Here is a 12,959-nt window from a genome sequence, read left to right as displayed (position 1 = left end):
GAACTGTAAACACAACTGGATCAGAGCTTCATATGGAGGCGGGTGTTATTGCTAAAAGACAATAGCATCCACCATTACTCAGGCATGTAGCATAGCTATTGAGTTTGGCAGAGCTGGAATAGCTCATGTAAATACAGTGTAATACACTTCACATCATAAACACATCTTAAATTATGAAAGACTAAACATCACAGTGTTCAGCTGTGCACACAACTCAGTCCCAAGGCACTCTGCTGCCCTCTACTGTCCAAAGTGATATGGCACTCCCTTGCGACACAAAACTTTGTGAACCTCATTATAGCAGTAAAGTGAAACATGCGCAATTACCTCCACATGTAACAACACTGAATGTACAGTTGTGACCACATGTTTGTGTGGGTCACAGAATGACTGTTGGAGAAAAAAATCAAGACAAGACAAATAAAACCATCTTACTCGTGGCTTAAATCTGCTCTGGTCAACACTCTGCTCAACTACACGATGGGAGTGAAGTGGGAGGATGAAGTCTGGTTTAGGATTGTAGAGGAGGAGAAAAGAAGTCAGACATCAGGTGTGATCCTGTACGAGATCTTTGAGTTTGAAGATGAAACTCTGCCCTACTCTCTGACCATCATCAACACTCCTGGATATGGAGACTCCAGAGGGACTGAACATGATGGACTTGTTGGATGGAGTTCATGAAGTTAGTGCAGTTGGTCTGGCGATGAAGGCGACAGACAATCGACTGGGTGACCGACTGATGTACGTCTTTGATTCAGTGTAAATTCTTTGTAACGATATGTAGGAAAAAAAATTATAGCTCTCATCACACTCAGATGGAAGAAAACCTAAAAATACATTTAAGCTCCTGAAGGTGCAAAACTTAAATGTGCCAAAAATGAGAAGAATCAGTCTGTTCACTTCCTGTTTAATAACGGCCAGCTTGAAGATAAGAAAGAAAAATACCTGAAACTAAATTTTGAGCTCAGAGAGAGGATTGTAAGAGTTCACAGCCTTCCTGAAAGAAACTGCACCTCCAAAGCCAAAAGCAGCATTTAAAATGTTAAAGCAAAGTATCAGACTGACAGCCTGCATCCAAAATCTGCAAGAAAGAATCAGATTCACTGAAGTAAAACACAGAGAGATGAAACTCTAGAGAAACATGACAACATGAAGAATGAAGAGGTCACTCCATTTGTTGCTGAAGTTTTTAAACATAAAGAACCTATCAGAGACATAATCACATACACACACACACACACATATATATATACTTCAGTCACATTGTCTCGTCTGCAGCTGGTGCAGGATGTTACTGCAAGAAAGAGTGATGGAATTACAGACTGTGCATTCTTGAACGGCCACCTGAGGACTTTACAGTCTTCCTTTCACAGTCAAATGTTTGGCAGTTTTAATAGTCAGTTCTCAGGATACCCCCCCGCCCACACACACACACACATAATTAGTTATTTATTTTTACATGTCAGTCATACAGTTTGGATCTAGTTTTAGTACATCACTTGTATATTTTGTATTGTATTGCATACCTTTGTCCAGTTTTCTGGTCTTTCAGTTTATTTCATATGGAAACACAGCTCCTCCACCCTATTAAATATCTTCCATTTATTTTAACTTAATTCCTTCCTTCAGAACAAACTGCTGGGGACCTTTTCAGTGGAAATAAGGGCGAATTAACCAACCTATAACACTCAACTTTGCCCAGTTGAAATTATGATGTTTTGTGACTTTTATTTACCATCAGAAATAGTTGTTTTATTCTGTTAAACAGATTGTTAAAATGAAAGAGAACAGTGTGTTTTAGGGACGGTGATGGTGTTGTGTTTCAAGAGCCTTATCTTTGTGCTCAATTTCTCATTTTCCCACATCAGGGCAGAGACTCTATAGCAGGGCAGACTTGCTCCCTGTAGAGGGAGCCCTTGTGCAGATTTTCCAAATAAGGAAGCGCTGAGGTGAAATTGTGCTTCATCAAGGCCCATCTGTGTGTACGCGGAACAAAGCGGAAGTTGTGCTAGTTTCCTACAAATTAAAATAAAACAAAAGGAGTAAACGGTATTTCCAACAAGTTGTGCTCAAACACAGCGTGAAATAGTTGGACAGAAATATTGAAATAACAACAGATTTTAGAAGAAGGTTAACCCCATAAAAAATACACACACCACATCTTGGAGTAAACGAAGAAAAAGAAAAAGTTTTCCCCTGATTGCTTTAATAAAGATAAATAATTTCAAATTATGCGTCATGAACGATGTAACCTCGGAACATTTTACACACATGCTACCCAAAAAAACCACTTGCAATGAAGACAAAGTTACACAAGTGTACAGGAACTGTAAACACAACTGGATCAGAGCTTCATATGGAGGCGGGTGTTATTGCTAAAAGACAATAGCATCCACCATTACTCAGGCATGTAGCATAGCTATTGAGTTTGGCAGAGCTGGAATAGCTCATGTAAATACAGTGTAATACACTTCACATCATAAACACATCTTAAATTATGAAAGACTAAACATCACAGTGTTCAGCTGTGCACACAACTCAGTCCCAAGGCACTCTGCTGCCCTCTACTGTCCAAAGTGATATGGCACTCCCTTGCGACACAAAACTTTGTGAACCTCATTATAGCAGCAAAGTGAAACATGCGCAATTACCTCCACATGTAACAACACTGAATGTACAGTTGTGACCACATGTTTGTGTGGGTCACAGAATGACTGTTGGAGAAAAAAATCAAGACAAGACAAATAAAACCATCTTACTTGTGGCTTAAATCTGCTCTGGTCAACACTCTGCTCAACTACACGATGGGAGTGAAGTGGGAGGATGAAGTCTGGTTTAGGATTGTAGAGGAGGAGAAAAGAAGTCAGACATCAGGTGTGATCCTGTACGAGATCTTTGAGTTTGAAGATGAAACTCTGCCCTACTCTCTGACCATCATCAACACTCCTGGATATGGAGACTCCAGAGGGACTGAACATGATGGACTTGTTGGATGGAGTTCATGAAGTTAGTGCAGTTGGTCTGGCGATGAAGGCGACAGACAATCGACTGGGTGACCGACTGATGTACGTCTTTGATTCAGTGTAAATTCTTTGTAACGATATGTAGGAAAAAAATTATAGCTCTCATCACACTCAGATGGAAGAAAACCTAAAAATACATTTAAGCTCCTGAAGGTGCAAAACTTAAATGTGCCAAAAATGAGAAGAATCAGTCTGTTCACTTCCTGTTTAATAACGGCCAGCTTGAAGATAAGAAAGAAAAATACCTGAAACTAAATTTTGAGCTCAGAGAGAGGACTGTAAGAGTTCACAGCCTTCCTGAAAGAAACTGCACCTCCAAAGCCAAAAGCAGCATTTAAAATGTTAAAGCAAAGTATCAGACTGACAGCCTGCATCCAAAATCTGCAAGAAAGAATCAGATTCACTGAAGTAAAACACAGAGAGATGAAACTCTAGAGAAACATGACAACATGAAGAATGAAGAGGTCACTCCATTTGTTGCTGAAGTTTTTAAACATAAAGAACCTATCAGAGACAAGATGCCTGGGCCGGGTTGTAAAACAGCTGTCAGCTGTACAGTCTGTGAGGAGATCTGTCACTGTCCTGGATGCATAGTGCCCTTAAATCACTGTGAGGTCTTTAGAGATGGTCTCTGCACGCCATGTGTCCTGCATCACTGCATGTGAAAGGTAAGTGGAGACATGTGACCAGGATAAGGAGAGGTCAGAAGAACGAACCACCAACAAAAGAGAAGGATGTTCATTGACTTGGAAAGAAAACAAACCGACTGACAGCCGAGAAGTCCCAGTTCCTTTTGTTTTGTTTTGTTTTGTTTTGTTTTGTTTTCCCGCCTGTCCCGTTTGGTTCTTTTGCCATCAGAATTATTGTCTAAAGGCAAAGAAAGATGCCCAACAGATTTACTTTACCAAATGGACCATCCTGGCCTTGCCGTATATGCTCTGCTATACCCGGAGAAGCGGCCTCTCTCCTCCCCAGTGCTGCTTTTTGCTGGGACAACCAGCATTGTTGCTGTAGGAAATATACCAGTGACCACTCTCCCCTTGGAGGATTTCTGGGAAGGAATGTTGGTGTTGATGGCATATTACTACACCTTACACTTAACATACCTGAAATGTGTTGCAACAGTCCTCTCTGTCATACAAACTGAGGTAATCGCTGATGCCATCCATGATCGAGATGCCACTAGTGCATATAAGAAAGCAATAGCTGAATGGAAGTCGTTCTTTGAAAAATAGGTGAATACCAAGCAGGATTTCATCAGGTCAGTTGCAGTTTGCTTAGTTTTGTAATACGTTTGAATAACTTGTGTTCCTAATTTGTCAAGCAATGTCCTGAGAAATGGCTTCACTTAGAATTCCTTACAAAGAATTTTTTTTCTTAATAAAACTTTACCTGTGAAGGTTCAAGTCGTTTTTTGTATTATGCCATTATGTACAACGTTGTGTGACTATGCCACCGTCACAAAAGTGTGTTTGTTTTTTACTTTCTGAATGAACACAACCAAATTCACTAATAACCGAAGCATCTGGCATATTCAGAAGATCATTCTATATATTCAAGTTTCATTCTATATATTCAGACTTTCATTGTAATATATATATAATATTTTTCTAAACGGCATTCCATAATGTACATACATAAATATATACTATATACATATATATATATTGTTTAGGGCGACTGGGGGAAAAAAAAGTGGACACGTCTTTTTTTTTCTTCTTTTCCTGAATTCTGAGAAAAAAGTCAGAATTCTGACTTTTTTCTCAGAATTCTGACTTTTTTCTCAGAATTCTGACTTTTTTCTCAGAATTCTGACTTTTTTCTCAGATTTTTTTTCCAGTGGCCCTAATCCTCTTCCGTACTGGCGGGACTTAGTTGGTTTTGTTTATTATTTTGGCCTGGGCTCACCCTGGAGCTATGCTTCCTGACCTTTGAAATAACCTTTGTTTTACTCACAACTGGTTGCGGATGTTTGGCTTGGGAATCAGGGCGGGTACTTGTCTCTCTCTCCTCCAACCTTATGTGCGTCTCTACACGCCTAGACTAGGGGCGTAACAATGCGTAAGAAACATTGAAACAGAAACATTGTGGGGCTGTATACAAGGGCAGTTATGTAATATATTAAATAAATAAAGGTCGAGGGGCTATGGTCATTTAGGGTGGGGATGGTAATTCCACTGAGACCAAAATATTGCACAGAACATGGAAAGACTGAGATATTGCACATAGTTGATCAATAGCAGCAACAGAGTGGGTGTATTGGAGAAGTCTGTTCACACTCTGAGTTAGCATTAAGAGTTCTGACAGCCCACGGGAAGAAGCTGCTGGTTTTACATCTGATGGATCTAAACCTTTTTCAAGAGGGCAGGGTGTTGAAGCGGTGGTGGTTAGGGTGGAGGTGGCCCTTTATAAGTGCCCTGGCTCTGGAGAGACAACCTGGCAATTAAGTCCAGGGAGGAGAGTGGACAGCCGATCACCTTCTCTACAGTACTGTTGACCCTCTGCAGTCTCTTCTTGTCAGCTGTTGTGCAACCAGGGTACCACACAGGGATGGCGTGCACGCTCTCGATAGTGGCACGGTACACTGCAAAAACTCAAAATCTTACCAAGTATATTTCTCTTATTTCTAGTCAAATATCTCATTACACTTAAAATAACAGCTACAAAGCAACATTCCAGTAAGCTACAGAAAAACTAGATAATTTTCACTTGTTTCATTGTTAGATTTTTTCACTTATTTCAAGTCAAAATATCTTGCATTAAGTGAAAAAATCTGTGGAGGTTGCACTAATGGTTTTGAGAATTTTCATTTTGATCTGAGAAAAGCACCAAAGCGACTGAGAAAAACTGTAAAAAACCAACAGGTGATCTGAGCTTTGTGCCATGGTACCCTGCTGGAAGCAGCCATTACTGTGGTCAGCACCAGCACTCAGCAGGCCTTGGTGTTTAAATGATGAACAGTCAGCTGGGGACCGAAGTGTGAGAAGATAATGTCCTCCAACCCATTATACCACCACAACCAGCAGCCTGAACTGTTGACACGAGCCAGGATGGATTCATGCTTCCATGTTGTTCACACCAAATTCTGACCAGAACATCTGAAAGTTGCAGCAGAAATCAAAACTCATTAGACCAGAAAGCGTTTTTCCAATCTTATGTTTCCCAGGTTTGTTGAGTCTGTAGCCTCAGTTTCCTGGTCTTAGCTGTGAGTGGTAACGCTCGGAGGGATCTTCTATTGCTAAGGCTGCTGCTGAAGTGTAGTAGTTATTTGGCTTGCTGTTGCCTTCCTATCACCTCAAAGCAGTCAGGCAATAACAATGACATGTTTATTTCATTTCGCCACATGACAGCTCAAAAAAACCTTATTTAGTTACAGAAGCGTTGGTAACCTTATTGATGTGCTTATCTGCTCCTTTTTCATCTGATTTTTTAGCAAGGTATTTTTGGCCACAGAAATATGGCTCACTACTTGTTAGGAAAATCCTAATATATGAGCAGTTTGTGAAATAGTCACACAGCCTGTCTGGCACCAAAGACCGTGCAGGGTTCAAAGTCACCCTTCTCCTTCATGCCTGCATGTCTAAATGCTCGCAGTTCCTGCCATGCTGCCATATAATTAACTGGATATTTGCACTAATCAGGAGTCGATGCGTTGATGATTTATAGCAGGAGGGTATTTTCATAGAAGTTGCCCAATAAATCAAGAAGCTCCACTAAAAACACATCAGTTTAGTAAAAAATGAAACATTTGAGTCCAGTATGGCCATGAAATATTGGCATAATGACCTAAATGCACCCTGTACACCGCCTCGTTCTTTTACCCTGTTGAGGTTTATGTAATCGTCCTTCTTCAAAGTACTTTTTTTAATCCTAATGTGTAATGATGACAGAACAGAACAGGCTGGATAATTAAAGAGGATGAAAGCCTCGACTCATCGTCACCACCTGCGGCCTATTACAGTGGAGTCTTTTCAGACATGGAAAGTGATTCACTGTCTTTAGGGGGGGAAATGCTGTCATAGACATGAATTAATAGATTATATTTTGTGACCCAAATGAAGACAAAAGACAAATTGACTTCATTAGTTACACTTTGCTAGCACCAGCTTGGATCTTCTTTTGCCTTCAGAACTGCTTAAATTCTTCGAGACACCGAGGCTCGCAGTGTGAAATAATAACTCAGATCTGTCAAACCAAAAGTAACGAACCTGTTTTGAGAAAGTGCAGAAATTTGTTTAAAAATGTACGGAGTAAAAGTAAAACGTTGTCAGAAAAATACAGTGCAGATGTATTTGTACTTTGTTCCCTCCACCTCTGCAGTCCATGATGATGTTTCATATACGTCACATTAAAATATGAATATTGCTAATTATAAAAAAGACAGACAGACACTGACAGGAAGAACTGTGATGAAGACATCTTTTATTGGAGAGTTATGACATCACTGCTAAGCAGTATTTCAGCACAGACCTGCTCGCCGTCTGTGGTTTACTTCTACCAGTCTCTAAATAGATTCAGCATTTGAGCTGCTAGATGTTTATCTGTATGCACAGTTTTGTGCTTTTTTTAAACATGTGTATATCCCAGCTGCTGTTCTTCCACTTCTTTTCCTCAGCTCTCCTTTTCATTTGCCCCTTACCGTCAGATCCACCCATCCTGTTTTCTACTTGTATTTGCTCCCCTCCAGTGCACTGCATAAATGCTCTATTCCACTTCCCCTCCCTCATCCTCATCAGCAGCACACGCTTCAAATTCCTTCTCGGGTAAGAGGCCATATTCATTGAGAAAGGCCTCAACATCCGTTGCAAAGAACTCTTCATTGAAGTGTTTGGTCACAGCCAGGAAGTTACCCAGTAACTCACCAGCCTTGTACACCAATAGGGTAGGAAGAACCTGGAAGAATAGCAACAAAACTCCAAATGAGCTTGTAGTCATTATAATTGGAAGTGCTCGGTGTAACTCCCAGCCACAGGAATATTTCCTGGACAAGAAACCTTTAAAAGAATGTTTTCAGTATAGGGAACAGGATGGAAATAAGATCCCACAGAAATCCCTGCAGGGATTGAGTTGTCCACTTGTCCTCATTTTTATAGATCAAGGCCAGAGTAACGCAAGCTTAAAGTGTTCATTAAGGTATTTGTCACACAGATATAAAATAAGCTCATAGATTAGTGTTAACCATAGGGTGCTTAGTTTATGTAAAAATGTAGTTTGTTGTTGTTTCGGTTTACGTGCTGAAATTGTTTTATGTGTGTTTATGTGTAGACTTGTATATAGTTAAACATATAATGTCAAACTCTGAATATTGATTTGTAAATAAGGACATTTGAAATAAGGGGGCCAGAACAGGACAAGTGTAAACGTCATCATACTCCTTTTCAAGCACACACATTGTCTAGACACAGAGATATACATGGAAACCAGATGTTTTTCTTGTTATTTCAGTTATATTTGCACGTTCAAAATAAAATTCTATCTATCTACACCCAAAACAAAGTTCTGTGCTACACGTTCTGGAGCTGAAAGTGTATTTAAAAGTCTAATTCTTCATCAGCAAGGTAGCAGTGCACTAACCTCAGAGGAGAAGCGTTCAGCAGCACCGGTGGCCACGGCGTCAATACGACAGAATTTAACACTGGGGTATTCAGTAGCCAAACAGTCCAGGCATGAGTTCAGCTCTTCACAGCCTGACAAAGCACAGAGAAGCCGCAGCCGTTAGCAAACCACACTGTGTCCAGTATGTGGCTGTTTGGTGAATATCTATTTATTGTTTTCGTGTTGAGACTACACTTGAATATGCACCCCCCTCAAACACCTGACCTTTGACACCATGCTGGTAGATGTGGACCACCACCAGGGTCAACCGGTGTTCCTTCTCTATGACTTCAAGGAAGGCTTCTCCGCTCTCAAGTTCATGGACGCATTCAAACTTGGGACCAAAGCTCAGGCGCTCGTGCATTTCCTGCATACACTGTTTTCTGTAGCGTTTTAGACAGCGTTCATCCTCTTCTTGGATCAACTCATACTCCTGAACACTCATCTACAGTTGAGAAAACATATGTTACTGCTGCACTTGTTTTTACACTTACATGCCTTTCTGTGTCATTACTATGATTATATTGTTCCAGATGTTTCCATTCACCTTTCTGTTGAGTCTCTCCTTGTCATCATCTCGAGGACTGGACATTTGTCTGAGCAGCTCTCTCTTGTTCTGAGGGACAGTCTGATCCACACTGTCCAACTTAAACCTTCGCCAGTCATTAATGACACCTTTGGGACCTGGAGACACACAAAGAAGTGTAACAAAGCAACGTGTTTTCATGAGTGCAAAACGCCACGAGTCGGCGACCACGAGTCAAAACAGCATCGAAGGCAATAATAGCCTGAATCCACCGAGTTTTGCATCCAGCTGTAATAGACTATCGTGTGACGTCGCTGACCTGTGTGATTGGCGGGCACTTCGTCCTCTTCTTGAGTGGTGGCAGACATCCTTTGGGAAGCCTGCGACACACAGAGTAGATAACAGTGTTTTTGCTACTTGAACAATATTTTCTTTAGCTTAATAAGCTTGTGTCATTTTAGCTTGATGTCACAACTAATCAACATTGTGACAGCTCCAAATCTGAATATCTGCAGCATGATTCATGCATTTAGGCACACAGTTGTCACAAACATTTAGTTTAAACTAGGCTGAAGTTTACTTATCAGATTAAGATGAGATTACCAGGAGTCTGACACTCACACTTAGGACAGCTTATATAGATATATGTGAGTGAGATATGACATCGTTTGTGAGCTAAAACCAATCAAATTTAATGAAAGCTAAACAAGACAATGAAGTTTTATTTTATTTATTATTTATAATGAATATTATTTAGATATTTATTTTATTGGTATGACCCTGAAAATGCAAAATCCTCTGTGACCGTTTTTACAGTGGGAAAGATTTTTTCCTACTTAGCGATGATCTAAATGCCAACATTGTAACTGATTAAAAAGAAGCTGATGGACTCATGATTGTGTTATTTATCTGTTTTATGGATCATTACTCAAACATTTTTGTATGCTTGTCAAAAACACAGAACCGTTGGAGTTCTGTCTGTACTCCCAGTTCAAAGCCATTTGTTACATTACATAACTTCTAATGAACAACACGATGTCTTTCTTTTAGTAACACATTCAAGTATCAGCACAGAGCTGACAGCAAAGTTTAAACTAAACAGCCCACAGAAAAATGGCGTGGCTACATTGATGTTGCTGGGTGGGAGGAGCTTCACTGTCACAATCTTACACCTGCTCGTAAAAAAATATAAAAGACTGTGCATATCATTGCTCTAATTTTTATTTTATTTTGCCTCCCACATGAACTGAGACCAGGCAATTGTGCATAAAAAGACGTGCTGGAAAATGTTGTATTTATTTCTTTATTTGCTATGCATCCGTCTGATTAGCAACTGCGATCACTAAATATCCCAGATATATTGCTTTCATACACCAGTACATGCCACACTGAAAGCTGCTGAGACAGCTGGGCGGTCGATGACAGCAAAGCTACGTCAGTCATATAACTGATGAAGCCTGTTAGGCTGAGGCAGCTAATTCGTTCAGGTTGTCAAAGCTTTCATTTCTTCCTTCACTGGTTTCAATGAACTCACATTCAGTTAAAGAAGTGAACTTTAACTCTAGAGGGCGATGCTTTTTAACATGACATGGCTTGAAAAGTCAGTAAGAAAACACATAAGAATTGATTTAAGAAAATGAAGAAATGCAGAAGCACACATAAACAGATTTATATGCAACAATATGTTTGTGGAACACCAAACCAACACAAAGTAACTGAGTGTTAACCACATCTGCCGAACAATGACATTACTCAGTGTGTGTCAAAGGCTAGACTTACACCAGCAGCATTAACAATAACGGTTTTCAATGCAAAAATAAATATTAGCACCAATGCATGCTTTCTAAAGAAAAAAGTGACCAGCTCTTACCTTTGTCCGTTGAATAAGAACTGGTTTTAAAAGCCAGTCAGTCAATCTTGTGATTCACTGATAGTGTGAGATCTGGCTGAGAGCGGGGAGTGCCGGCTTACAAAGGGTGGAGCTAGAGCAGAAGGAATAAGCTTAATCTTCACAGTCGTCATAATCACTGTCACCATAATGTTGTGTTGTTTAATATGATTAGGTGCAATACCCGTCTCAGTGTTATGGACTGAGGAGGCCGAAGTGGACACAGCATTTTTACATGTTTTACTTATGGGAAACAAAACAAGTTAAAGTAGTCGTCTGTTGCTTTGGTTACTTTTGAGAAAAAGAAAAAAAAAGAGTGAAATATGGTCCTTATCTAGCCAATGAGTTTATTTCTTCAGTTTACTTTTTATGGTTTGTTTTGGACATCGCAGTTTAACTGTGGCAGTGTGTGCTCTGCTTATGTTTTATTGTAGTATCTACAAGCCTGCAACACAACATGTTAAAATAGAAACTTTTTATAATACAGAGAAAACCTCAGCCATCAGACAACAATCAGACAACCCCCTTTGAGTAAGCACTTGGCAAGAGGGGAAAGGAAAAACTCCTTTTCAACAGGAAGAAACCTCGGAACCAGGCTCAAGGAGGGGCGGGGCCAAGTAGTTCTGGGTGATGGAAGGAAGAAAGGATAGAAGACACAGGCCCTTTGATTGATTGATTGATTGATATACCTTTATTAGTCCCACAAGGGGAAATTTCATAAGGCTGCCGACCTATTGCAGGATATGGCGGCGCCATCTTACCCTCCGACCATACATACATACATTACACAAACATCACATGGGGAAGACAGGTCAGAGAGGTATAACAATGGAAAATGCACCACATGAGGAAAGATAAGGAGAAAAAAATAACTTCCCCCAGACTGAGCTCCAACAGGGAGATCAGTTTGAGAACAGAAAAAAACACCTCTGCACATGAAAAAACTCTTAATGTACCAAAGAAACACATGACAAGTAACAGGGGGGGTAAAGGGTGAGACACAGCCGATTTAGACAGTACATCCAGGCCTGCGTGCGCTGGTCTCCTTGATCCACCGTCAGCATCCGAGGGGAATATGCCTCGAAGGCGTTTGGAAAGGGAGGGGGGATGAGTGATAAGGAGCCGGCTCGTGTCGTTCACGTCAAAGATTCGGCTCTAAGAGCCATTTCGTTCGCGACCGACACATCACTAGTTGCTGTTGTTTAGCGCGACATCTGCTGGTTTCCTCTTTCTGACGCAAAGTGAGCGATAAACAAACAAGAGAGAAAAGCCGATCAGCTGATCATTGATCAGTTTCGTGATTGAAGTAGAAACAGGAGAGAGAATGAGAGAAGAAGAGGCAGCTGTGCAGCAAAGACAAAGAATAAATCCACCTTTGTGTCTTTTTTCATTGTAGCTGAAGTCCGGGACAAACTGTGTTCCCTCTCAGCTCAACACGAAACGCGTAATAGTTTCTCTGAATGCGGGAGGATTCTGTCTTTTTACGGGACGGTTGGCAACTCTACTAACTAACCTTATGAATAAAATAAAGTTCACTATCAGTAACATCACAGCACCCACCCAGCTGTATAGAAACTCCGTCATGCTAGCTACACTGTAAAAAATGGCAGTGAAATTGACACAAAAACCATGTAAAATCCCTACAGAAATGTATAGTAAACCCCAAAACACAATTTTGTTGTTTCAATCACAGTGAATTTTTGTAAACTATTAAACAGAATGTTTTTGTTATATTTACAACATCAATGTGTGATTATAATCAAATTTATTTGTTAAAACTACAAATATTGGGAACAAAAACAGTGAAATACTTTAATACTCATAACAAAACAATTATGTTAATTTGACATGCAAATATTGTAAAAACTATAGTTTTAGTCAGTTGTTTGTAAAAATACACGAATTATATGTAAGTCACTTTACAAGT

General features: G+C 40.1%; 1 protein-coding gene and 2 pseudogenes across 1 annotated transcript; 2 read left to right on the top strand and 1 right to left on the bottom strand.

Moving 5' to 3' along the window:
• The first annotated feature begins 386 nt into the window (after positions 1 to 386).
• Positions 387 to 1,907, top strand: LOC146366385 (uncharacterized; annotated as a pseudogene).
• Positions 1,908 to 2,710: 803 nt separating this feature from the next.
• LOC146366384 (uncharacterized) lies at positions 2,711 to 3,458 on the top strand (annotated as a pseudogene).
• Positions 3,459 to 7,428: 3,970 nt separating this feature from the next.
• On the bottom strand, positions 7,429 to 11,123 carry LOC146366383 (phosducin-like). The gene is made up of 6 exons (XM_084912982.1): positions 11,015 to 11,123; positions 9,464 to 9,524; positions 9,166 to 9,302; positions 8,844 to 9,063; positions 8,598 to 8,710; positions 7,429 to 7,916 (listed from the first exon to the last, which is right to left on the bottom strand). The coding sequence occupies exons 2-6, from the start codon at positions 9,510 to 9,512 to the stop codon at positions 7,728 to 7,730; spliced, it is 708 nt and encodes a 235-aa protein (XP_084769108.1). The 5' UTR covers positions 9,513 to 9,524; positions 11,015 to 11,123; the 3' UTR covers positions 7,429 to 7,727.
• Between the last annotated feature and the right edge of the window lie 1,836 nt (positions 11,124 to 12,959).

The sequence above is a fragment of the Perissodus microlepis genome, chromosome 18, assembly GCF_051167445.1.
Source record: "Perissodus microlepis isolate ML-2025 ecotype Zambia chromosome 18, ASM5116744v1, whole genome shotgun sequence".
NCBI classification, from domain to species: Eukaryota; Metazoa; Chordata; class Actinopteri; order Cichliformes; family Cichlidae; genus Perissodus; species Perissodus microlepis.
The sequence above is the reverse complement of the archived record's forward strand: the minus strand, read 5'-3'. Positions and strand labels throughout refer to the sequence as shown.

Excerpts from the sequence above, each read along its gene's own strand:
- LOC146366383 (XM_084912982.1), bottom strand. The coding sequence starts at position 9,512 with ATGTCTGCCACCACTCAAGAAGAGGACGAAGTGCCCGCCAATCACACA. Across the intron at positions 9,303-9,463 it reads AGTGCCCGCCAATCACACAG|GTCCCAAAGGTGTCATTAAT; the intron begins GTCAGCGACGTC and ends GTGTGTCTCCAG. Across the intron at positions 9,064-9,165 it reads AGGAGAGACTCAACAGAAAG|ATGAGTGTTCAGGAGTATGA; the intron begins GTGAATGGAAAC and ends TCTCAACTGTAG.